The 23,244-nt window shown below is 47.4% G+C and overlaps 1 protein-coding gene across 1 annotated transcript; it reads right to left on the bottom strand.

Annotated features, from left to right (window-relative positions):
• Window positions 1-2,027: 2,027 nt before the first annotated feature.
• Window positions 2,028-6,675, bottom strand: LOC125550791 (protein NRT1/ PTR FAMILY 4.3). The gene is made up of 5 exons (XM_048713883.2): window positions 6,357-6,675; window positions 6,044-6,261; window positions 5,159-5,608; window positions 3,666-3,799; window positions 2,028-3,291 (listed from the first exon to the last, which is right to left on the bottom strand). Exons 1-5 carry the CDS (start codon window positions 6,505-6,507, stop codon window positions 2,424-2,426), a joined length of 1,821 nt encoding a protein of 606 aa, XP_048569840.1. The 5' UTR covers window positions 6,508-6,675; the 3' UTR covers window positions 2,028-2,423.
• Window positions 6,676-23,244: the final 16,569 nt, after the last annotated feature.

A 23,244-nucleotide genomic window follows, 5' to 3' on the forward strand; every position in this document is an offset into this window, starting at 1 on the left:
AACAAACACCATCGGAGACACCTGTAGAGCATCTTTATAATCACCCAGTTATGTTATGATGTTTGATAGAACACAAGGTGTTCCTCCGGTATTCGGGAGTTGCATAATCTCATAGTCAGAGGAACATGTATAAGTCATGAAGAAAGCAATAGGAATAAAACTAAACGATCATTATGCTAATCTAATGGATGGGTCTTGTCCATCACATCATTCTCTAATGATGTGATCCCGTTCATCAAATGACAACACATGTCTATGGTCAGGAAACTTAACCATCTTTGATTAACGAGCTAGTCAAGTAGAGGCATACTAGGGACACTCTGTTTGTCTATGTATTCACACATGTACTAAGTTTCCGGTTAATACAATTCTAGCATGAATAATAAACATTTATCATGATATAAGGAAATATAAATAACAACTTTATTATTGCCTCTAGGGCATATTTCCTTTAGGTATTATTAGATGTTGTGTACCTGAGCATGAACAGGGACAAATCCTACGGAAATGTCACTCCGAAGCTTATGGAGGGCATCATGCTGGAGACAGAACTGATCACAAGGTATTGCAATCTGAATTTTATTGGCCTACTCTCCTCAAGGATGCCCGTAAGTTCGTCTTATCTTGTGATGGATGCCAAAGAATAAGTAATATCGGTAAGCGTCAAGAAATGCCTATGAATTATTCACTTGCCGTTGAACCATTTGATGTTTGGGGATTTGATTACATGAGACATTTTCCTTCCTCTAATGGATATACACATATTTTGGTTGTTGTTGATTATGTTACTAAATGGGTAGAAGCTATTCCAACTAGTAGTGTTGATCACAACACCTCTATTAAAATGCTTAAGGAAGTTATTTTTCCAAGATTTGGAGTCCCTAGATATTTAATGATTGATGGTGGTTCGCACTTTATTCATGGTGCTTTCCGTAAAATGGTTGCCAAGTATGATGTTAACTATAGAATTGCATCACCTTATCATCCTCAGTCTAGTGGTCAAGTTGAACTTAGCAATAAAGAAATAAAATTAATTTTATAAAAGACTGTCAATAGGTCTCGGAAGAATTGGTCTAAAAAATTAGATGATGCCCTTTGGGCTTATAGAATAACATACAAAAATGTTGGTGAACATAGCGTATAATTTCAAAAAAAAAATCTTACGATCAGCTCCTCTCAACTAACGAGGTGGGACTAAACATTGTGCACTGCAGATGACATCGCACCATTTTTAATACCGATTGGTGGCTCCAACTGGTACTAAAGGGGGGGAGGGGGGTCTTTAGTACCGATTGGAGCCACCAACCCGTACTAAAGGTCATCATCCCTTTGGTACCAGTTGGAGCCACCAACCGGTACTATAGGTCACAAATGAACCGGGACTAATGCATAGCCGTTCGAACCGAGACTAATGATACCATTAGTGCCGATTCATTTATAAACCGGGATTAATTGTCTCACATAAAGTAGTTTTTCTACTAGTGCTCGGATGTTGGTCAAAATTGTATCTCGGTAAAATGTGCTGATGCTAGGGGCAAAAATAATAAAGCGAATAACAAGTGAAGTGTACGGGGCATCGCAAGGGTGGAGGCGTGAAGTTCTTCAGATTGGTGGCTAGCTGAACTGCTACTTTGCTCCTGTTGGGTTCTTGCCTTGCAACTGTTGGTTGCTCTTTGCCGCTAGACCTTTTTCTTTATTTCTAGTTGTTCTCCTGGTCAATTATGTTTGGAATCTGGTTGGTTTTGAAGCGGTTCCAGTCTCAAACTGGCCTCCGTGGTATGGGGATCTTGCATGATCCGTGGCCCTGTGTTGTGGTTCTTCGTAGCCCAACAATGTAAAAGAAAAATGGTATGGCATGTTCTGGATGTTTTTTTTTTGCGGGAGACATGCTCTGGACGTTGGCTACTTTGGTAGCTTAAGTAGGGTAGTTTTCATTCTAAAAGCAAAGACCTTGATTTCTACAAATGAAATCCGAGAGGGCGGCCTCTCTTTTACTCAAAGAAAAAAAATTGTATCTCGAAACAATATTAATCGGATCAGCATAACCGTACCACGTGTTCATGTGGCAGAGGATAACTTAGTGCCTTTTTCTGGCCAATTATTTACTATTTACACAGCCTTCTTAGTACATGATAGCGAGCTGATCTAATGCAGGACCGGCTACTTGATGTCTTGGTCCCTAGTTCCCTACCCACAACTGCTCATGCTGCAGGTGTTGCACCATTACACTACACACCCTTTAAACTGTACCTAGCCAGGACTAATTAATAACTAACCACATGTGCAACACTTCGTTAATTAGTTGATGAGACCCATACACACATCTAGACACTACTTCCGATACAAGGCAGAGCCATAGATATAAATACAAGGTAAAAACACTAAGGTTAATTGATTAATAATCCACTAATAATGCATACTGATCACGCAGAGCCCTTCTCATCCTCCTGCTCACTGCTGCCACCATCGCCTCCAACTCCGGCAACCTGCACCGTCTCGACGCTGTTGGAGTACCACCTCGACCAGAAGAGGAAGTTGAAGAAGTTGAGGACGCTGAGCGCGGCCAGGAGCCAGTAGAAGAGGTCTAGCCTGTCCTTGTCGAGGTCGTTGTTGCTGAGCCAGCCATTGCCGCCATTCCTCGAGGTCACCCTGTTGACGAGCGACACCAGCACGGAGCTGAGGTAGAAGCCGAAGGAGTAGGAGCAGTAGGTCATGGAGGTGAGGAAGGCCTGCATGCCGGAGAGCGACTGCTTGTAGAAGAACTCGATGAGCCCCACGGCCGTGAACATCTCCGACAGCCCGAACACCAGGAACTGCGGCGCGACCCAGAAGATGGACAGCGCTCGCCCGTCTCCGGAGACGGACGAGTGGCGGCGGCGGGCCTCGACCAGCGCGGCGGCCACCATGGAGAAGGTGACGGCGAAGAGGCCGACCCCGATCCGCTGGAGCGGCGTGATGCCCGTGCCGACCCCCGTGAGGCGGCGCACGGCGGGCACGAAGACGGCCTCGTAGGCCGGGACGAGGACGATGAGCATGATATAGGGAATGGCCTGGAGCGACGCCGGCGGGACGTGGAAGTTGGCGGCGAGCCGGGTGTCCATGGCGCTCCCTTGCTGCACGGAGAAGGTCTGAAGCTGCGCGAGGATGGTGTTGAAGACGATGGTGCACGCGAAGATGGGCACCACGCACAGCAGCACCTTCACCTGCTCCACCTCCGCCGCCGTGCACAGCCCCCACTCGCTCTCTTTGCTGCCACCGTCCTGCGCCTTCACGCACGCTTTGTCCAAGAACCTAAATTAAAACGTGCAAACGAAGGAAACTGAGAGCTCTGTCAAGAATAATCAGTACAAAATTCTAGAAAATTTCAGAGAAGTTTATTCTGAGCGAATTTATCCCAAAAAAAGGGAAGCCTGTAATCCATTCAAAAATTAGGCGATAAATCTTCTAGATTTGCCCTCTTCAAGATTTTTTAAAGCGACATATTGCAAATGACTTTCTCATGTGTTTTTTTTTCAAGCAACCGACACGAGCTCTGTCTTCTCATATATAGAAGAACAGCATTGACCATTTGGTAAGAAAAACTGAACGATAGAACAAGGCATGCAAACACGCCAGCCCGAGGCCATCATGTGTGCATGTCTATGTAAAATTAAATCCTTAATTACCTGAACTTATTGATGCGGCAGATGTTGGTGGTGTTGAGACGCGTCTCATGTGCACCCGTGGAGGACATGCCCTGCACTGTGGCCCTGGACGATGGGCACACTTGCTTCCTCTTGGCTACCGCGGCGACGAAGACCTAGACACATTGATTCTCATTTTCAGCCAAAGGAAAATATAACTATCCTAGCCTGTGTGGTGTTGTGATTTTCATGAATTCTTTTAGTTGGATTTTCATGAGCTTAAGGAGAAATGTAACTTGCAAAAGATTGATTGTAAGTAAATGTTGGTTCCAAGAATAAGAAAGCTAGGTAGGTGGTGTCCCATTTGGGCATGCATGTCACCGATGTCACACACCTCCATGATTGATGCATCACAAGCATAACAGAATGGGCCTACGAGTTCTGTGATTAATAATCACATTCGCATGCACCTTCCAATAGGAGATATGAGCGGCTGTTTTTGTGACCCACTCAAAAGAAGTGCCACTAGCCCTTGTCAACTTGTCCCACCAAAAAGGGAAAGGTGTGTGATATAAATTATGTGGCAAATATATTTACCACCACATATATGGAGTTTTACGTTATTTAGAATATCATCCACTTTTGCCAAATATATGAGTTTCGTGTGCTTTATGGGATCTTGATTAAGAACCCATTCGTGTGCGCACCACATTGATAATAAGCAAAATATTTCATTTCAGATGTAGCATATCTTACTAAACAAATTGCTTCTCTCTGTAAATGATTTTTCTTGAAAAGCTTTTTGTTGTGTGACTTTTGGGTCAAGGTTTTGTAGATTAAATATCACTGGCCGGCGGTTCTTTACACCTAAAGCAGCATATCAGGCCAGATTCAGCAGGAGTGCTTTCTAAACAAGGAATCATGATGATGATACGTACATGGTCAGGCTTTTCTTGTTTAAACATGTTGGATACACACACATGCCTATTCACCCAAATATTTCCCACATTTATACTGTGCCTAAGTACATATTATATATACATGTAGCTAGTGCACATACGTATTGCTAGGGCCGTTGGCCGTTGTGGAGTCTACTTAATAAATCCCACTAAACCCTTTGGAAAGTATTCCCTTTTCAGGAGGATTCCAACATGAACAAATTTGATTGTTTTGGGCAAATTTCTTGCGCTTGGAAAGGCGCCCGGAATATGCTCAACAATTCGGGCTGTGCATCCAGGATGCAAAAAGGGTGCAAAAATTAATCTCAGCATTTTAATGTTTATAACCTTTTTCTTCAGTGAAATGTTTTTCCACACATAATCGAAACCCGGCCCTTTATATTTTCATTCTTGTGTAGCACAAAAATGGCCTATTTCTTCGTGATATTTGTGACCAAGAGGGCAGACTTCAGTCCACAGTGTACGTCCACAAAAGATTTATTTTGTGTAAATAAGGGCAATGGTTCGATTAAAAAAAATTGAATGCCCATGGTAACTTTGGCTGAGCACTGCTCCCTGTTGATACGACGTACGTACCTTTGCTATGGGCGTGCAGATGCTGCCCTGCGGTGGCTTGTTCCGGTAGAAGAAGACGCCGGCGACGAGGCTGACAAGGCCGACCGCCATGGCGGCGGCAGAGACCCCGAAACCGACGTCCATCCCGGAGCGTGTCTGCACCCAGACAAGCACGGTGAGCGCCACCATCTCGCCCACGCAGAAGCTGAAGTAGGCCGCGTTGAAGTAGCTGGAGAGCCGCTTCCCGCCATCGACGGCCTGATCCTCGCCATCCCGCCGGAACTGGTCGGCGCCGTGGGCGATGATATTGGGCTTCAGGCACCCGCTGCCCAGCGCCACCAGGTAGAGCGCGGCGAAGAAGATGCCGGCCTTCACCCCGGCCACCTCCTCGCACTGCCCGGCCGCCTTCATGTCGCACGCCGGCGGGCGCAGCTGCGGCAGGTGCGCCTGCACCGCCAGCAGTATAAACCCCTGCAAAATGCCAAAAAAAGCCAATCCTCTTTAGAAAACCTGGTGGTAGACTGGTAGCCAATAGCCATTGATGCACCAAAGGAAAAAGAGATATAATTTTCAGTTTCCTCCTTTTCGCAAGAGTGGATTGATGTCTTGGCCGGCCGCCCACTGAAGGCGCACTAGACGGCAGTTGCAGCCGGCCATGATTTGCTCCCACAATGGCACCATCTTCTTTCACCTTTACTTGCTTATTATCTTGCCAACATTTTTGTTACATGCCAATCCCATCTGTCTGTCGCCACAATCTTTTCATTTTTCTGTCAGTTAAAACTTTAAAGTCGCACGCACTAGCCTTTCGCTGCCTGAATTTTTTCCCGTGCCTTTGATAGTTTTATAGTAGAAAAACAAAAGAAATGACCCTTTTTGTTGCTGATTTTACGGTGGGTAGCTTACTGAGAGCTCGACGAAGCCGAAGATGAGCATGGTCCAGAAGCTGCCGAGGTAGGAGTCGGAGAGGAAGCCGCCGAGCAGGGAGAGGAGGAACATGGTGCCTATGAAGTTGGTGACGATGTTGGCCGACTTGGACAGCGGGAAGTGCATCTCGTTGAACACGTAGGTGATGAGGTTGTTCCCCACCGCCGCGATCGCCATGATCTCGAACGCCTGGATCCCTACACCAACAATCAAAGGACAAGAACAGAGCACATCAACATACATGGTGAATCAAGAAGAAAGGAGACAGAAGCATGGATGGATGGATGCACACCTAGGACAAACACAGCAGCCTTCATGCCTCCATGCCTTTGAGGCCTGCAAGGCCTGCCCCTCCAGTCCACAGAGACCTCGGAGGCCGCAGCCATGGAGTTGGAGCTGGCGTCCCCCTTGGGACCTTGTTGCCTCGACGACTCAACATCCATTTCCCCTACAGTCACCTCTCCGGCCCTCCAAAGAACTTATATTCTTTCTCTGCTCTGTTGTTTACTACTGGTACTAGTTTTGTATGCCGAGAGAGTTTGCTGTGGCGGCGTCACTCGCTGGAGCACACTCACTATCAAGCTCCAAAGTGTGTTGCGTGTTCAGAGTGTCTTGGTAAATTGTAGGCAACTTGGCCGGTTATTTATAAGGCCCCCGGGAGCGGGGAGCCGACTGTCACGGTGCTGTGCTTACCGGTGAAAATGGGAATAATCATCCACAAATAGATTAAAAACATAATGATTGGTTACTGTCACTGCTTGAGGAGACAACCTGATTAAGAATCTGATGTGAAATGGAAATGTTTTTCCTTCCACATGGAGGGCGCATTTAATTCGATACGAGCTAGAGCTGTGCTTACCGGTGAAAATGCGAATAATCATCGACAAGTAGATTAAAAACATAATGATTGATTACTGTCACTGCTTGAGGAGACAACCTGATTAAGAATCTGATGTCAAATGGAAATGTTTTTCCTTCCACATGGAGGGCGCATTTAATTCGATACGAGCTACGAGTACCGGCGATCTGAAAATATATACCCAAGGCCATTTCTGATGAGGTGAATAAGCATCTTCCTTTTCTCCCTGTCTTCCTTTTACAGGTGGAAAATTTCCGGCAAACAGATGAAAAACCTAGCGCTCCATTTTGTTTGTCACTGCTTGAGGAGACCACCTGATTAGGAATCTGATGTGAAATTAAAGCATTTTCTCTCCATCTGATCAGAGATAAACCAAATGCTGAGAAAGCACCTTCCTTCTTTACTTATCTTCTTATAATTTTGATCTGGTCAGCTGACACAGTGCCTACTCAGAAGGATTCGGATCTTGCTCCAGATCAAGTACTAATATTATCTCGATGTTGAGCTGTGACTTACAAGCATGCACCAACTCTCTTTTACTTGTAGTGGAGTTCTCGGTATGTGGTGTCCAGCAGATGCACACACTTGGACTTTCTCCAAACCATACTATCCGATCCTTTAAAGAAATGGAGGTTTCAGGCCACTTTGGTATGCCACAAATTTCATCGATTCCTATAAACATTTTTGCTGGTTGAACTATTGTGTACTTGTGCTTACTCATGGAAATGCGAAAAACTGTCAATAAATAAAATGGATGAAAAGCATAATGATTGCTTACCATTTTCTTTGTCACTGCTTGATGAGACCGCCTGATTAAGAAGGTTGTGTAAAAAAAGAGGTGCTTTCTCTTAAAAATGAAGGATGAATCTTCTTCGATACGAGTTTTGAGTAGCCACAATCTGGAAAATGCCATCTCTGATGAGATGAGGGAGCATCTTCCTTTTTTCCCCTTTTTACTATCAGTTTAGAACAGCTGGAAAATACTTTATATTCTTTTAAAACTCTACTTTGTATCCTTTCACTCCTTAATGAATAAGCATCACTACTGCTGGAAAAAATGTGACCTACAAAGACTGTAACTGTGATTGAGTTCAAGTAGTAAAATCTTGTAGTTGCAGCTGTTAATTTCCTACAATCTATACTGTTGCTAAAATTTCGATAATTGCATCGTGTTACCTGAAGCAATCACCTCAACAACTTGTTGAGGTGAATCAGGTTGAGGAGAGGAGTGATGTTGTTGAGGTGACCCGGGTTGTTGCACCACCAATCTCTATGGGGAATTTTCTCAGTAAGGTTGCTCGTGTGGTTCCACGCCCTCTGTTTGGGACATGGACGTCCTTGTAATCGGAGAAAGATAGTGCCCCTCTCTCACAGCGACGTAGGGAGCGTCTAGAAAAGAAGAACAATGCGTGCAACATCCCGACGGCCAAGCAGACAGAGCATAGGTTGTTAGAGCCTTTTGCCTAGGCTCGGTATGGACGAGTCTTTTCGAGAGTGTGGTGGCTAGATTGGTTGCTCTCGAGCTTCGTTTGTTAGTCTTGGGTCTTGGCGCTCTTCCGTCCAGTTAAGATGATGCTTCTTGATGTGTGTGCGTGTGTTGTTCTAGTCCCTACCGCCAAGTTCTAGTGTCTTTTTTCTGTTTTTCTTTGGTTTTCGCCAGGCATTGTGGCTTCGGCCTAGTTTTCCTCATAAACCAGGTCACTTTGTATTTTTTTTCTATCTTAATGTAATCGGCAGAGCTCCTGGCTTGCACCGTGAATTTTTTTTCCTACAAGATGTGCCTATACTGCTGCTTGAAGAAGGCCTGAGCTGGTAACATAGTGCAGGCCTCTGTTAGATTTAGAGGGCCAGATCTTCCTCCCTGCTTTTGGAGATGAGTGCAATGTGGGGGGTGCATTGGCTGGATGCATGGGCCTGGAACCAACACTGGCCATACACACAGACTTTCCAATGGGAAGTGGGCACATCTGTTTAAAATCTATTCCGATCTACCAGCATTGCCAATCATGCAGCTTTCCCACTGATGCTGGACACACACTGTACCGGTTCACTGCACACATATATTCTTCTCGGCAAAACAGAGTTCCATTTGTTATGCTCCATTGAGCAGGGGTTATCCGGATGGCATATGTCCTGACGCAGGTGGTGCAGGGCCCCTGAGGTGGAAAGACTGGGCTATCTAGCTCAGATTGGTACCGGAGCATCACTAGTTCATCTCCCTGGTTCGCTTTTTGTGTCCAAGATACGGTAATAGTTTATTCTTGACATGAGTTGCATATATATAGGATATTCGGAATGTTATCTCAATCGGGCAGGTGTTGCTGTCTGAAGATTATGAGATCTTTGCTTCTGCTTCTCGTTCAGGGATTGGTGTGGTTACCGCTGGAATTATTTAAAGGTAAACAAAGCATGAAGGTGAACCAATTGCGACAGCAAGGCAATGCTGCAGCGTGTTGTCCGACGTGAACTCCGCTAAGAGCGCCTCGCCGTCCGCACCATCGCAGGCCATGCCAAGGTCACCTGCTCGGCATGCCATGTTGCACGAGGCAGTTTCCATGAACCTCCTGGCCGTGTTGTACGAGGCAGTTTCCATGAACTCCTCGGCATGGGCACTTAGGCAGCGCCATGCTCCTCACCTTACATAAGGACGCCCAGGTCACACCCTGGCCAACCACCCATCTTAACCTCGCCGACGGCAGCGGCAACTGCGACATGGGCTGCTTCTACTCGCTGTGGCTCATCCTGCAGGCCGTGGCCACTGGCGCCGGGCGCTCCTTGCTAGCCCACCGGCGTCGTGGCGAGTTCAAGGACAGTTACACGGCGGTCAAACTTGTATGACGTGTCAAGTTTTAGTCAAAAGCAGCTTCATGTCAGCAGGAAACCACAAAAAGCGGTATTAGAGACTAAACTAATCCGGTTTGATAAGTTGGAGGACTAAGTTTTGCTGGTTTCAAAGTTGAAGGATCATTTTTATACTTTCAATAGAGTTTGAGGATGAAAAATATACTTTTCTCTTTATAATAGGTTAAGTCCTTTTGGGCCATGTTCCTAAATCGTTTGCTGAGGTAAACAGTGATACTGATTTCCATATGGAAAATGGAGACTCAAATTCTACTGGTATAAACATATATATATGTTTGTGTACAATGTTGAGAACAAGGAACAACTACAGTATTTGAGCCTGAGAAAGACGCTGACTACTTAAGTTCTGTACATGTACATTTGGCAGGAGTTGACAAATCCTCGCATTACACAGCTAATCTTAGGTACAATGACAGGCATGTTAGCAAAGTAATGATTTATATTAGATGGACACAGCTCACAAGCACATAATACTTGTTTAGATTAATTGGTTGCAAGCTGTATCCTTTTCCTGATCACTTTGACGATTATGGGATGGTGCATGCTGTGTCTCCAGACTGATCAGGATATCCAAACAACAATCTTGATTTGGACACCCCAAAGCAACTGGCAGCCTGCGACTGGATCTGGAGTAAATAGCATAAAATTACCATAATTCGAATTAGGATTATGAAAAACTACTGCTTTTTGAAAAGTTCCTAATACCTACCAAAATGTTGGTTTTTTATTTCAAAAAACTACCATGCTGCACTAATGAATGGTCTGGTTAATTTTAATCGTGATTATGACAGACCAGGTCAACTCGTCATGTTTGACGTGGCATAAAAGCTAACACATTTAGCTTTGACCGTTATGACGGGTGAGTGCCACATGTCAGGCCTTTTTTATAGAACAACCCTGCAAATATTTTTAGAAAGCAATCGGTCCCTGATTTTTTTGAAAAAACAATTGGGTCACTGCAGATGTTTTTAGTAAGCAATTGGGTCCCTGTAATATTTTGAAAAGTAATTGGGTCCCTAGTGGCTACTCTGTTTAAGGCTGCTCTGTTGAGTGTTCTTGGTGAGAACATAGTTGATGCTTATGCGTCAATTGACAATGAAAAAGATATGTGGGACGCACTCGAGGCCAAGTTTGGGTCTCGGATGCCGACATTGAGCTGTACATCATGGAACAATTCTATGACTACAGGATGACTGAAGAACGCTCCGTGGTTGAGCAAGCTCACGAGATACAGTCATTTGCTAGAGAACTTGAGCACTTCAATTGTATGCTACCGGACAAGTTTGTTGCGGAGGCATCATCACCAAGCTTCCTCCTTCATGGAGGAACTTTGCTACCTTACTGAAGCATAAGAGGCAGGGGTTTTCCGTTTTGGATCTCATTGATACTCTTGATGTGGAAGAAAATGCGAGAGCAAAGGACACACGTGCTCGAGGTATTGAAGGAGGATCTAGTGCCAATCTGGTACAGAAGAAAAATTTCCAGCCCCACAAGTTCAAAAACAAGGGCAAGTTTGATGGTAAAGCAAAGTTTGATGGGAAGAACAAGGTTGTACAACACACGAACTTCAAGAAAAAGAATGACAAGAAGAAATGTGTTTGTCATGTGTGTGGAGATCCTAACCATTGGGCTCCTAGTTGCCCTAATCGCTATGACAAGCGTCATCTTGAGAAAGGCGGCAAGACCACTAACGTTGTCATTGGAGACACTGACATGAAGGATGCTGAGTATGGTATATTTCCCACTATTCTTTCAGTATGTCATTCTCCTGATTGATTGATTGACACGGATGCTAATGTGCATGTATGTGGTGATATTTCCATGTTTTCGTCTTATCAGACCGCAGGGACTTCCACCGTGCTGATGGGCAATGGTTCAAGTGCTTCTATTCGTGGTGTTGGCACGGTCGATCTGAAGTTTACTTCGGGGAAGATCGTGCGGCTAAAGAACATGAATTATGTCCCCTCCGTCAATAAAAATCTTGTTAGTGGATCTCTGCTATGTAGGGATGGCTACAAGCTTGTCTTTGAGTCGAATAAATTTGTAATATCCAAGTATGGAACCTTTGTTGGTAAATTCTATGAGTCAGGAGGCCTGTTTCGTTTATCCTTGTCAGACGTTTGCAATAAAGTTGTTAATCCTGTTTGCAACAATAGTGAATCAAATGTGTGGCATTCACGTCTCTGTCATGTTAATTTCGGTTGCATGTCGTGACTAGCAAAGTTGAACTTAATCCCTAGTTTCACCACTATCAAGGGATCTAAATGTCAAGTGTGTGTGCAAGCTAAGCAACCTCGTAAGTCTCATGCGACTGCGGAAACAAGAAATCTTGCACCACTAGAGCTCATACATTCAGATCTTTGTGAAATGAATGGTGTGTTGACAAAAGGTGGAAAGAATTATTTTATGACGTTAATTGATGACTCCACTAGATACTGCCATGTGTATCTTTTGAAATCTAAGGATGAGGCTTTGAACTATTTCAAGATCTATAAAGCTGAAGCAGAAAACCAACTTGATCGAAAGATCAAGAGGCTTAGGTCCGATCGTGGCGGAGAGTATTTCTCAAATGAATTTGATTCCTTTTGTACAGAACATGGTATAATCCATGAGAGGATGCCTCCCTATTCACCTCAGTCAAATGGGCTAGCCGAAAGAAAGAACCGTACTCTAACTGATTTGGTTAACGCCATGTTAGACACATCGGGTCTCTTCAAGGCATGGTGGGGGGAGGCAATATTGACTGCATGTCATGTCCTAAACCGAGTTCCCACAAAGGACAAAGAGATAACTCCATTCGAGGAATGGGAGAAGAAAAGGTTAAAACTCTCTTACCTACGAACTTGGGGTTGTTTGGCAAAGTCAATGTGCCAATTCCAAAGAAGCGTAAACTTGGACCAAAAACTATGGATTGTGTTTTCCTGGGATATGCCTTTCATAGCATTGGCTATAGATTCTTGGTCGTAAAATCTGAGGTATCTGACATGCATGTCGGTACGATCATGGACTCGAATGATGCGACTTTCTTTGAAGTTATATTTCCCATGAAGGATATGGCTACCTCATCTAATCAGGAGATGCCTAGTTCATCGAATCAGGAACCAATTACAATTACTGAACCTGCCATTTCGATGGAACAATTTGAAAAACATGTGGAGGAGAACAATGAAGTTCCTACTAGGAGCAAGAGACAGAGGACTGCAAAGTCCTTTGGTGATGATTTTCTTGCCTATCTAATAGATGACACTCCGAGTTCTATTTCGGAGGCCTATGCATCTGAAGATGCTGACTATTGGAAGGAAGCGGTCCATAGTGAGATGGATTCCATCTTGGCAAATGAAACTTGGGAGATAACTGATCGTCCTTATGGGTGCAAACCTATAGGGTGCAAATGGGTATTCAAGAAGAAGCTTAGGCCTGATGGTACTATCGAAAAGTACAAGGCACGGCTCGTGGCCACGGGTTATACCCAAAAGAAAGGTGAAGACTTCTTTGATACTTACTCACCTGTGGCTCGATTGACCACTATTCGCGTACTACTTTCATTAGCTGCCACACATGGTCTTCTCGTTCATCAAATGGATGTTAAGACTGCTTTCCTAAATGGAGAGTTGGAAGAGGAAATTTATATGGAACAACCAGATGGGTTTTGTCGGTGTCAAAACCGGCGGATCTCGGGTAGGGGGTCCCGAACTGTGCGTCTAGGCCGGATGGTAACAGGAGGCAAGGAACACGATGTTTTACCCAGGTTCAGGCCCTCTTGATGGAGGTAAAACCCTACGTCCTGCTTGATTAATATTGATGATATGGGTAGTACAAGAGTAGATCTACCACGAGATCAAGGAGGCTAAACCCTAAAAGCTAGCCTATGGTATGGTTGTTGTATGATGAAGTTGTCCTACGGACTAAAACCCTCCGGTTTATATAGACACCGGAGAGGGTTAGGGTTACACAAAGTCGGTTACAATGGCAGGAGATCTAAATATCCGCATCGCCAAGCTTGCCTTCCACGCCAAGGAAAGTCCCATCCGGACACGGGACGAAGTCTTCAATCTTGTATCTTCATAGTCCTGGAGTCCGGCTGAAGGTATAGTCCGGCTACCCGGACACCCCCTAATCCAGGACTCCCTCAGTAGCCCCCGAACCAGGCTTCAATGACGACGAGTCCGGCGCGCAGATTGTCTTCGGCATTGCAAGGCGGGTTCTTCTCCAAATTCCGTGTACCTGCTGAATAATGTCCGATTTTCGTAATGTAGCGCACCTTGGCTTCCACGCCAAATAATGGCCATCTTCCACGTGTTAAACGAATGTGAAAAGTCGGGTGTTTTTACATTCACACCCCTAGCCGCATAAATGAGCCGCCTATTTAATGGGATGGGGATTCAGATCCAAACCACACCTTCTCCTCTCCGCGAGTAATCATCAGAGCGCCTCCAGCAAAGGTCCATTCCAACATGGCCAGCCGTCGCAGCTCCTCCTCTCGCCCTTCCAGTCCTAAACCTGGAGACTGGGAGAGGTGCTCCATCCCGCACAGCGAGCTAGTGTTGCTTCAGGCCAAGGGATTTCTCCCTCAGGCCTATATGGTCCCGGTCCGAGCCGGACTCGCCACCTATAATGGCGGAGAGCAAGCGGAGAGCACCCCCAATCCCTCCAAAGGAGAGTGGGTGTGCCTCGTCCCTTATCTAATAAGAGGACTTGGATTTCCAATTCATCCATTTCTCCGTGGGCTTCTGGAGTTCTACGGCCTCCAGCTGCACAATCTCATGCCCGCCTCTATATTACATATCGCAGGCTTCGTCGCCCTTTGCGAGCTATTCTTGGGTGTTGAGGCTCATTTCGCGCTGTGGAAGAGGTTATTCTGCCTGGTGCCCCGCTCTCAAGAGGGGTCTATATATCAAGTGGGCGGAGCCGAAGTGTGGCGTATCGCCGAGACCGGATATCTATCCGGAACCCCAAAGAAGGCGTACGAGGACTAGCCTTCGGAATGGTTTTATATAGATGATGTCCCGCTGCCGGATCCTATCCAGGCCGGTCTCCCTGAATTCAACAGTGCTCCCTTAAAGAAACGCCTAAGCTGGCGTCCGTGGAGCTCTCAGAGAGAAGGCGACAGGGACGTCCTTCACCTGATGGGTCGGATAAGACTATTGGCTCATTCCGGACTAACCATGATTGAAGTCATGGCCGCATGCATTATGCGGGGGGTGCAGCCGCTTCAATATAGAGGCCACCCCATGTGGGATTTTAACGGGGAGGATGACGCCACCCGTTATGGTCGTAAGGGGCCAGCCTCAGCTACCGCTCTAGTAAAGATCTTATCCTCTTTGTACAAGGGAGAAGAGGAGGAATTCCTCCGCGTCATCCCGCAGGGCGGATTTTCTATGTACAACCCTCCGAGTTGGGTAAGTGGACAATTGTGCTTTCCCATCCGTTTTATATTCCCATGATTAAATATATAGTCTTCCGATTTCAACGCAGGAACTGCATCAGGAAGTAAAGGATATAAACAGCCGTCCCCCACAGCCCGAGGATCCAGAACGGTCCCTCGATCCGGACTCCGAAGAGGATCCGGACATATCGGTGGAGCTGATTGACGGGGTGTTCCATCAGCTAATCAAGGACAATACCTTGGTGGCCATTACGGCTGATTACCCAGGGTTAATCCCGGCCTCCCAGGTAACAGAGAGCGGAGTCTCATCCCCTTGAGAAGGAATCCATTCTCACGCATTTCAGTTTTCCTGACAACGACCGTGTTTTGCAAGGGAGGTTTCCGAGGCGGGAGGCCAAACCTGCGGCGGCTAGCCAACGAGGGGCCGCAGGGCCCCGTGGGGTAAAAAGGAATGTAGTCCGGACTGAGACGCCGGCGCAAAGGTATAGCGCACCCTCTTTTTCCCTGGTGTTATTCCTTTAGGGCATATTAACGTTCGTGCTGTCTTCAGGACGAAGAGACCTCGCCGGACTACATCCGGAGAGGTTGCTAATCACGCCTCCACCAGCCAGGCTCCAACGTCTGGCCCATAAGCGGAAGCGAACACAAGGCACGCACCGGACGCTCCTCCGACAGAAGATGCGGACAGGCTGTCTGCCACCAATTCCGAGGTGGAGAGTGCCATGAACCACAGGCGTCGCCGGACAGTTCTTCGCGACACTTGTTTCTCCCAAGAGGCATTAGATGCCTTTAATTCAGGAGATGCGTATCTCCGTGCCGCTCAAAATGGTTTAGCCAGAGCCACGGAGCAATATGTAAAAGACATACGGGTAAGAAAATTTTGGTAAATATATATACCATAGCCCCCGAGACTTGAAACAGTTAGGGTAACTGATTTAAGGATCATTTGTTATGCAGGTTCTTACAGAGAAGAATACCGTACTGTCCCAGGAGCTAGAAGAGTGCAAAGCCCAACTGGAGGCCGCACTAGCCGCGGCAGGGGAGCCCAAAGAGACCCCCTCTGGTAAGATACACTTCAAAAGATTAGTATCTTGCGAAGTGCGGTGTGGGTGTAAATCTGACAAATCATATTGCAGATGGCGCCGGACTAGATCTGGAGAGGCAACAACTCTTGCACCGGCTAAAGGCCAGTGAGAGTATGTTGACAAGGGTGAGGCGGGAGAAGAATGATCTTCAGGATGCCAACACCAAGCTGGACGTTGAACTTAAAAGATGTTCGTGGCCAGCTGTCGGACTCTACTAAGGAGAATCAGCGGCTTCGACGCGGCATATTTAGTAAGTTCTTAAGCGAATCTTTGAAAGAAAAGAGTTCGGCGAGGAAGTCGACTAACAGAGTAATGTCTGTAGGTATGCTAACGGGTTGTCCTGTAGAGGAGATGCCCGGTTCTACGGGTGACCTTCTTCCCGAGCTCTCGCAACTGCACGAGCGAGTTCGGCAGGCGATGCGAGGCGTTGCCCAAGCCTTATGGCCTTCCCACTCCATGCCCGAGGGCCTTGGAGAGCTTTCGGAGAAGCTTAAGGGAGTTCGGCGGCGCTTCCGGTTGTGGAAGATATCGGCCTGCCGACAAGGCGCTAGGGACGCCTGGGCCATGGTGAAGACGCGGTACACGAAGTCTGACCCAAACCACATGGCCGAGGTCGGACCTGTGGGGCCTGACGAGAAGGAGATCCCTGTAAGCTTAGTGTACGGCCAAGTAGAATTGGCCGCAAAGTATTCCCAGCAGGACTGTAAGTTAGACAGCCTGTTAGATGGTATTGAAGAGGAATACAATCAGTCAGAGTGACTATGTAATTTTTAATTGACATGTGTAATGCCTTCTAGCCGGATTGTAGATCGTTTGTCGTTGCCGACCTTTTCGCTTCAACCTCAGGACCTGACGGTCCGGAGTGTGTCCGAATACCCTACCGGTTATGTAAGAACCGGGGTATGCATGGAGACCAAGCGTAGGGGTCATTAGTGCTTTATCAGACAAGTGCCCAACTAGTTATGTTATATTACATGGTTAGTAAGAAACATCTTCCAGAGAGAATAGTTCCGTTAGGGGTTCCTTTCTCTGGGAGGCATGCCCTAAAGTGCATGTCCGGACTGCAAACACAGGAAAATCATCTGGGGGCATATATAAATAAGTAAAAAAGGTCATCTTTTCGTTCACCGGCCGAATATTCCCTTAAGAACGCTAGCTTTCGGCTTCACCCAGTCTGAGGTACACATCCGGCTGATCCGGCAGTAACAATCGCAGAGGTGCTCCCTTTACCACCTAGCCGAACAATCAGGAATGTAGGGGTAAGCACAGGAGCCAGGCAACCCAGCTTGGCCAAAACTTAAGTCATATCGATGCAAATAATGGTGAAGAAAAGGTACATGCGGAAGTTTGACACATGTGGTGGGCGTGAAGCCCATATAAATAAGCTTCTGTTAAAGAAGCCCCCAGGTTTAATGAGCGCGAGTAGCAGGTCACTTGAGGAGCCTTTAAGGGCTATAAAAGAAAAGAGGGGAAGGAGAGAAATGTAAGACAAAAAATGTAAAAAATGGACAGAGGAAGGAGACAAACACAGAGTCCGGCGCTAGGCGTAGAATCTTCGGAGACGGGCTGCGTTCCATGGGTTCGGCTCGAGTTGGTTATCCGACGCATCTCGCAGGCGGTATGCTCCACCAGTCAGGACTTGGTCGATTATGAAGGGACCTTCCCACTTGGGCTTCAGCTTGTCCTTTTTCTTGTCCGGCAGGCGTAGGACTAATTCGCCAACGTTGTATTTTTTGGCCCGCACTTCTCTGCTTTGATATCTTCGAGCCTGCTATTGATAGAATGCGGAACGGGCACGTCGCGCTCCTCCTCTAAGGCGTCCAAACCGTCCTGCCGATCGATCTCGGCTTCCCTTTCTTCATACATGCGCTCTCGAGGTGAGTCATGAATTATGTCGCAGGGCAAGACTGCCTCTGCGCCGTACACCATAAAAAATGGTGTGTATCCGGTGGTGCGATTCGGCGTGGTCCGCAGCCCCCAGAGTACAGAGTCGAGCTCCTCTAACCAGTGCGTGTTAGATTCCTTGAGGGACCGCACTAATCTGGGTTTGATGCCGCTCATGATGAGACCATTTGCATGTTCGACCTGACCGTTAGTTTGTGGGTGATAGACGGAAGCATAATCGAGCTTGATGCCCATGTTTTTGCACCAGAGTTTTACCTCATCAGCCGTAAAGTTCGTGCCGTTATCGGTGATGATGCTGTGGGGGACGCCATAACAGTGTACGACCCCGGATATAAAGTCTATCACAGGTCCGGATTCGGCCGTCTTAACAGGCTTGGCTTCTATCCATTTGGTGAACTTATCCACCATGACCAGTAAGTATTTTTTCTTGTGGGTTCCGCCTTTAAGGGGTCCTACCATGTCAAGCCCCCAGACCGCGAAAGGCCAAGTGATGGGGATAGTTTGGAGGGTGGTGGGTGGCATATGGCTTTGGTTTGCAAAAAGCTGGCAACCGGCGCATCATTGGACCAAGTCCTGAGCGTCCGCCCGGGCCGTCGGCCAATAAAAGCCTGTACGGAAAGCCTTGCTTACAAGGGACCGAGCTGCGGCGTGATGGCCACCGAGTCCGGCATGAATTTCAGCCAGCAGGTTCCGCCCTTCCTCTTCGGAGATGCACCTTTGAAGGACTCCGGTAGTGCTTTTCTTATAAAGTTCTCCCTCATGGACTTTATAGGCTTTAGATCGCCGCACTATACAGCGTGCCTCGTTTTGGTCCTCTGGGAGTTCCTACCTAGTAAGGTAGGCTAGGAATGGTTCTGTCCACGGGGCGATAACGGCCATTAGTACGTGGGCTGAGGTTGTGATTTCATTGGCAGAGCCTCCGATTATGTCAGATTGTTCGGCGTCGAACAGTGCGGTTGGGTCCGGGCTAATATTGCCATGTTCCCCTTCCCATACTACGGATGGCTTGAACAGGCTTTCCAGGAAGATGTTGGGGGGGGGGGGGACCGCATCGCGTTTTGCACCGATGCGTGCCAGGACGTCTGCCGCCTGATTGTTTTCTCGGGCTATATGGTGAAATTCGAGCCCCTCAAACCGAGCTGACATTTTGAGGACGGCGTTGCGGTAAGCTGCCATTTTTGGATCCTTGGCATCGAAGTCTCCATTTATTTGGGATATCGCGAGGTTCGAATCCCCGCGCACCTCTAGGCGTCGAATGCCCATGGATACTGCCATCCGGAGACCATGTAAAAGGGCCTCATATTCGGCTGCATTGTTGGAGTCTGTGTACATAATCTGGAGTACATATTGAACTGTGTCTCCTGTGGGGGACGTCAAAACGACGCCGGCCCCTAGTCCGGCCAACATTTTGGAACCGTCGAAGTGCATGATCCAGTTTGAATATGTGCCGTACTCTTTAGGGAGTTCGGCCTCCATCCATTCTGCGACGAAGTCGGCCAAAACTTGCGACTTGATAGCTCGCCGTGGCCTATAAGTTATGTCGAATGGGAGGAGCTCGATGGCCCATTTTGCAATCCGGCCCATTGCGTCACGGTTGTTTATAGTATCGTTGAGTGGTACTTCCGATGCTACTGTGATTGAACACTCTTGAAAGTAGTGTCGTAGCTTCCGGGATGCCATGAATACTGCATATGCAATCTTTTGATAATGTGGGTACCGTGATTTGCATGGGGTGAGGACAGTGGACAAATAGTAAACCGGCTTTTGAAGGGGGAATTTGTGTCCGTCCGTTTCCTGCTCGACAACGAGTACTGCGCTGACAACTTGATGGGTTGCCGCAATGTACAATAGCATTGGTTCGTCGATGTTTGGTGCGGCCAGGATGGGGTTTGTTGCCAATATGGCTTTTATTTCCTCGAGTCCGGCCGTTGTGGCATCCGTCCACTCGAAGTGTTCGGTGCGCCGAAGGAGGCGATAGAGGGGTAGCGCCTTTTCTCCCAACCGGGAGATAAAGCGGCTTAGAGCCGCCACGCATCCGGTTAATTTTTGTATTTGTTTGAGGTCCTTTGGGATATCCAATTGTGACAAAGCTCGGATCTTGGCTGGATTTGCTTCGATTCCTCTACCGGATACAATGAGGCCCAAGAGCTTTCCGGCTGGAACGCCGAAAACGCATTTTTCCGGATTTGGCTTGATGTCATATGCTCAGAGGTTGTCAAATGGAAGCCTCAAGTCATCCACTAGAGATTCGACATGTCTTGTTTTTATGACCACATCATCCACGTATGCCTCTACTGTTTTGCCGATCTGGTTTGCCAGACATGTCTGAATCATGCGCTGATATGTTGCGCCGGCGTTTTTGAGCCCGAAAGGCATTGTGTTGAAGCAGAATGGGCCGTATGGGGTGATGAATGTCGTTGCAGCTTGGTCTGACTCGGCCATCTTGATTTGATGGTAACCGGAGTATGCGTCGAGGAAGCACAGCGAATCGTGTCCTGCGGTGGCGTCGATAATTTGATCGATGCGGGGGGAGGGGGAAGGGATCCTTTGGGCAAGCCTTGTTAAGGTCTTTGAAGTCAATGCACAGGCGCCAGGATTTGTCCTTCTTTGGTACCATCACCAAGTTTGCTAGCCAGTCCGGATGTTTTATATCTCTGATGAATCCGGCCGCCAATAGTTTGGCTAGCTCCTCTCCCATTGCCTGTCTCTTGGGCTTAGAGAAACGCCGAAGGGCTTGTTTGACAGGTTTGAATCCTTTTAGGATATTTAAGCTGTGTTCAGCCAGCCTGCGTGGGATTCCTAGCATGTCTGAAGGGTGCCAGGCAAAAATGTCCTAGTTCTCCCGTAGGAATTCTCGCAGTGCGGCATCTACATCGGGGTTTAATCGTGCCCCGATGGAAGCTGTTTTATTGGGGTCCGTTGGATGGACCTGGAATTTGACTATTTCATCTGCTGGTTTAAAGGAGGTGGACTTGGATCTTTTATCGAGTATCACATCGTCCCTGTTTATCGTGGAGCGCAGCGTAGTCAGTTCCTCAGCCGCTAGGGCTTCGGACAGTGCCTCAAGGGCCAATGCGGCTGTCTTGTTTTCGGCGCGGAGTGCTATGTCCGGATCACTAGCGAGAGTGATGATTCCGTTCGGCCCAGGCATCTTGAGCTTCATGTACCCGTAATGGGGTATTGCTTGGAAGATTGTAAATGCTTCCCGTCCCAGCAGAGCGTGGTATCCGCTACTGAACAGGGCCACTTGGAATGTGACCTCTTCGGACCTATAATTATCCGGCGTGCCGAACACCACATCTAGTGTGATTTTTCCTGCACAGCGTGCTTCCCGACTGGGGATTATTCCTCTAAAGGTTGTGCTGCTTCGCTCAATGCGGTTCCAGTGTATTTCCATTTTTTGAAGGGTTTCCTCATAAATGAGGTTCAATCCGCTGCCTCCGTCCATGAGTACCTTGGTGAGGCGAAAGCCGTCCACTATATGACTGAGTATCAATGCGACTGGTGCTCGAGCTGTTCGGATTTTAGGTTCATCACTGGCATTAAAAGTAATAGCTGTGTCACTCCATGGGTTTATTGTTGCTACTTGATAGACTTCGGCGAGGCTGCGGAGTGTTCCTTTTCGCATATTATTTGATGCGAAAGTCTCGAAGACTGTTAAGACTATACTGGAGTCCCTGAGGTGGTTTTTTGCGGCCTCCGGAATTAGGAGATCTTCGCCCCTTTTGGCCACCTGCCAGAGTATCCAACATGCTCTAAGGCTATGAGTTGGTGTGGCGTCCTCTGTACTATGAATTTTACAGGGTCCATTAAGCCATCCCTCCAGTACGGTTCCATGCCCTGTAGAGGGTTTTGGTTTTTTGGTTTTTAACCCGGGTGTCTGATGATGATGCACCCTTTTATTTCGGACAAGGTTTCTATTCAGGGCCGGATTGTCCCAAAATTTAGTTTCGGTTTTCCGGGCGCTTTCCATCGCACAGTACTTTTGTACTATGGACGCCAAGTCAGAGAAGCGTGTAATATCACGACGACCTGTGGCGTTGAGTATTCCCTTGTCCGTGCAATTATTGCAAAAGATTGAGATTGCGTCTTCCTCGCGGCAGTTCTTTATCCTGTTCATAACCAGGAGGAACCTTGCCCAGTAATGATGTACTGTTTCTTCGGGCTTTTGCCTGATTTGGGATAGATCGCTTATGTTCGGGTGGGTGGGTGGAATTAAATCCGGAACTTCACCCAATCTAAGACTCAGAGGCCAAGGAGTTTCCGAACTCTGAAGTTTGGATTCTTGGATGTTGTCCAGTGAATCTAGCCCGTTGCCTGATTCTAAGTTCAGGTCTTGAGTTACATCCTCCCCTCCGCGGGTATCCGGCTTGGAGGGATCGGGAATCCGGACGTAGCTAGTCCTTAAGATAGATGAAGAGTCTCTGCACTGTGCCTCTACCATGGCAACGTGATGGGTGACTTGAGGAGAATTAATTTCTCTTAGATCAGGTTTAAGCCCAACCTGGTCATAATCCGTAGTGACCCCCAAGGCGGCGATGCGATCCAAGAGCTTGTTTACGGAAGAGAGCTCCATTGGATCTAACTGCTCGACGAGTTCCGAGCTGACGTGAAGATTGCTTTTGATGACCCGAGAGGTCACCGTTGGCGCAACGGCCGAACAGGCGGTCGTGAGAAAACCGCCTAGCCGGAGAGTTTGGCCGACAGCCAAGGCTCCCTTAGTAACGGCGCCGTCTTTAAAGACGGGAAGAGGCATCCTTCCTGATTGCGACGGCACAGAGGAACTCTCAGTGAAAGCACCAATGTCGGTGTCAAAACCGGCGGATCTCGGGTAGGGGGTCTCGAACTGTGCGTCTAGGCCGGATGGTAACAGGAGGCAAGGAACACGATGTTTTACCCAGGTTCGGGCCCTCTTGATGGAGGTAAAACCCTACGTCCTGCTTGATTAATATTGATGATATGGGTAGTACAAGAGTAGATCTACCACGAGATCAAGGAGGCTAAACCCTAAAAGCTAGCCTATGGTATGGTTGTTGTATGATGAAGTTGTCCTACGGACTAAAACCCTCCGATTTATATAGAC

This window comes from Triticum urartu, chromosome 4A (genome assembly GCF_056163025.1).
Source record: "Triticum urartu cultivar PI428250 chromosome 4A, HENAU_Tu73, whole genome shotgun sequence".
Classification (NCBI taxonomy): domain Eukaryota; kingdom Viridiplantae; phylum Streptophyta; class Magnoliopsida; order Poales; family Poaceae; genus Triticum; species Triticum urartu.

What these genes read in the sequence shown, in the direction of transcription:
- LOC125550791 (XM_048713883.2), bottom strand. Translation starts at nt 6,507, where the DNA reads ATGGATGTTGAGTCGTCGAGGCAACAAGGTCCCAAGGGGGACGCCAGC. An exon ending in TCGGCTTCGTCGAGCTCTCA is followed by an intron (nt 5,609 to 6,043) that starts GTAAGCTACCCA and finishes GGCATTTTGCAG; the next exon opens with GGGTTTATACTGCTGGCGGT. An exon ending in TCTGCACGCCCATAGCAAAG is followed by an intron (nt 3,800 to 5,158) that starts GTACGTACGTCG and finishes CAATGTGTCTAG; the next exon opens with GTCTTCGTCGCCGCGGTAGC.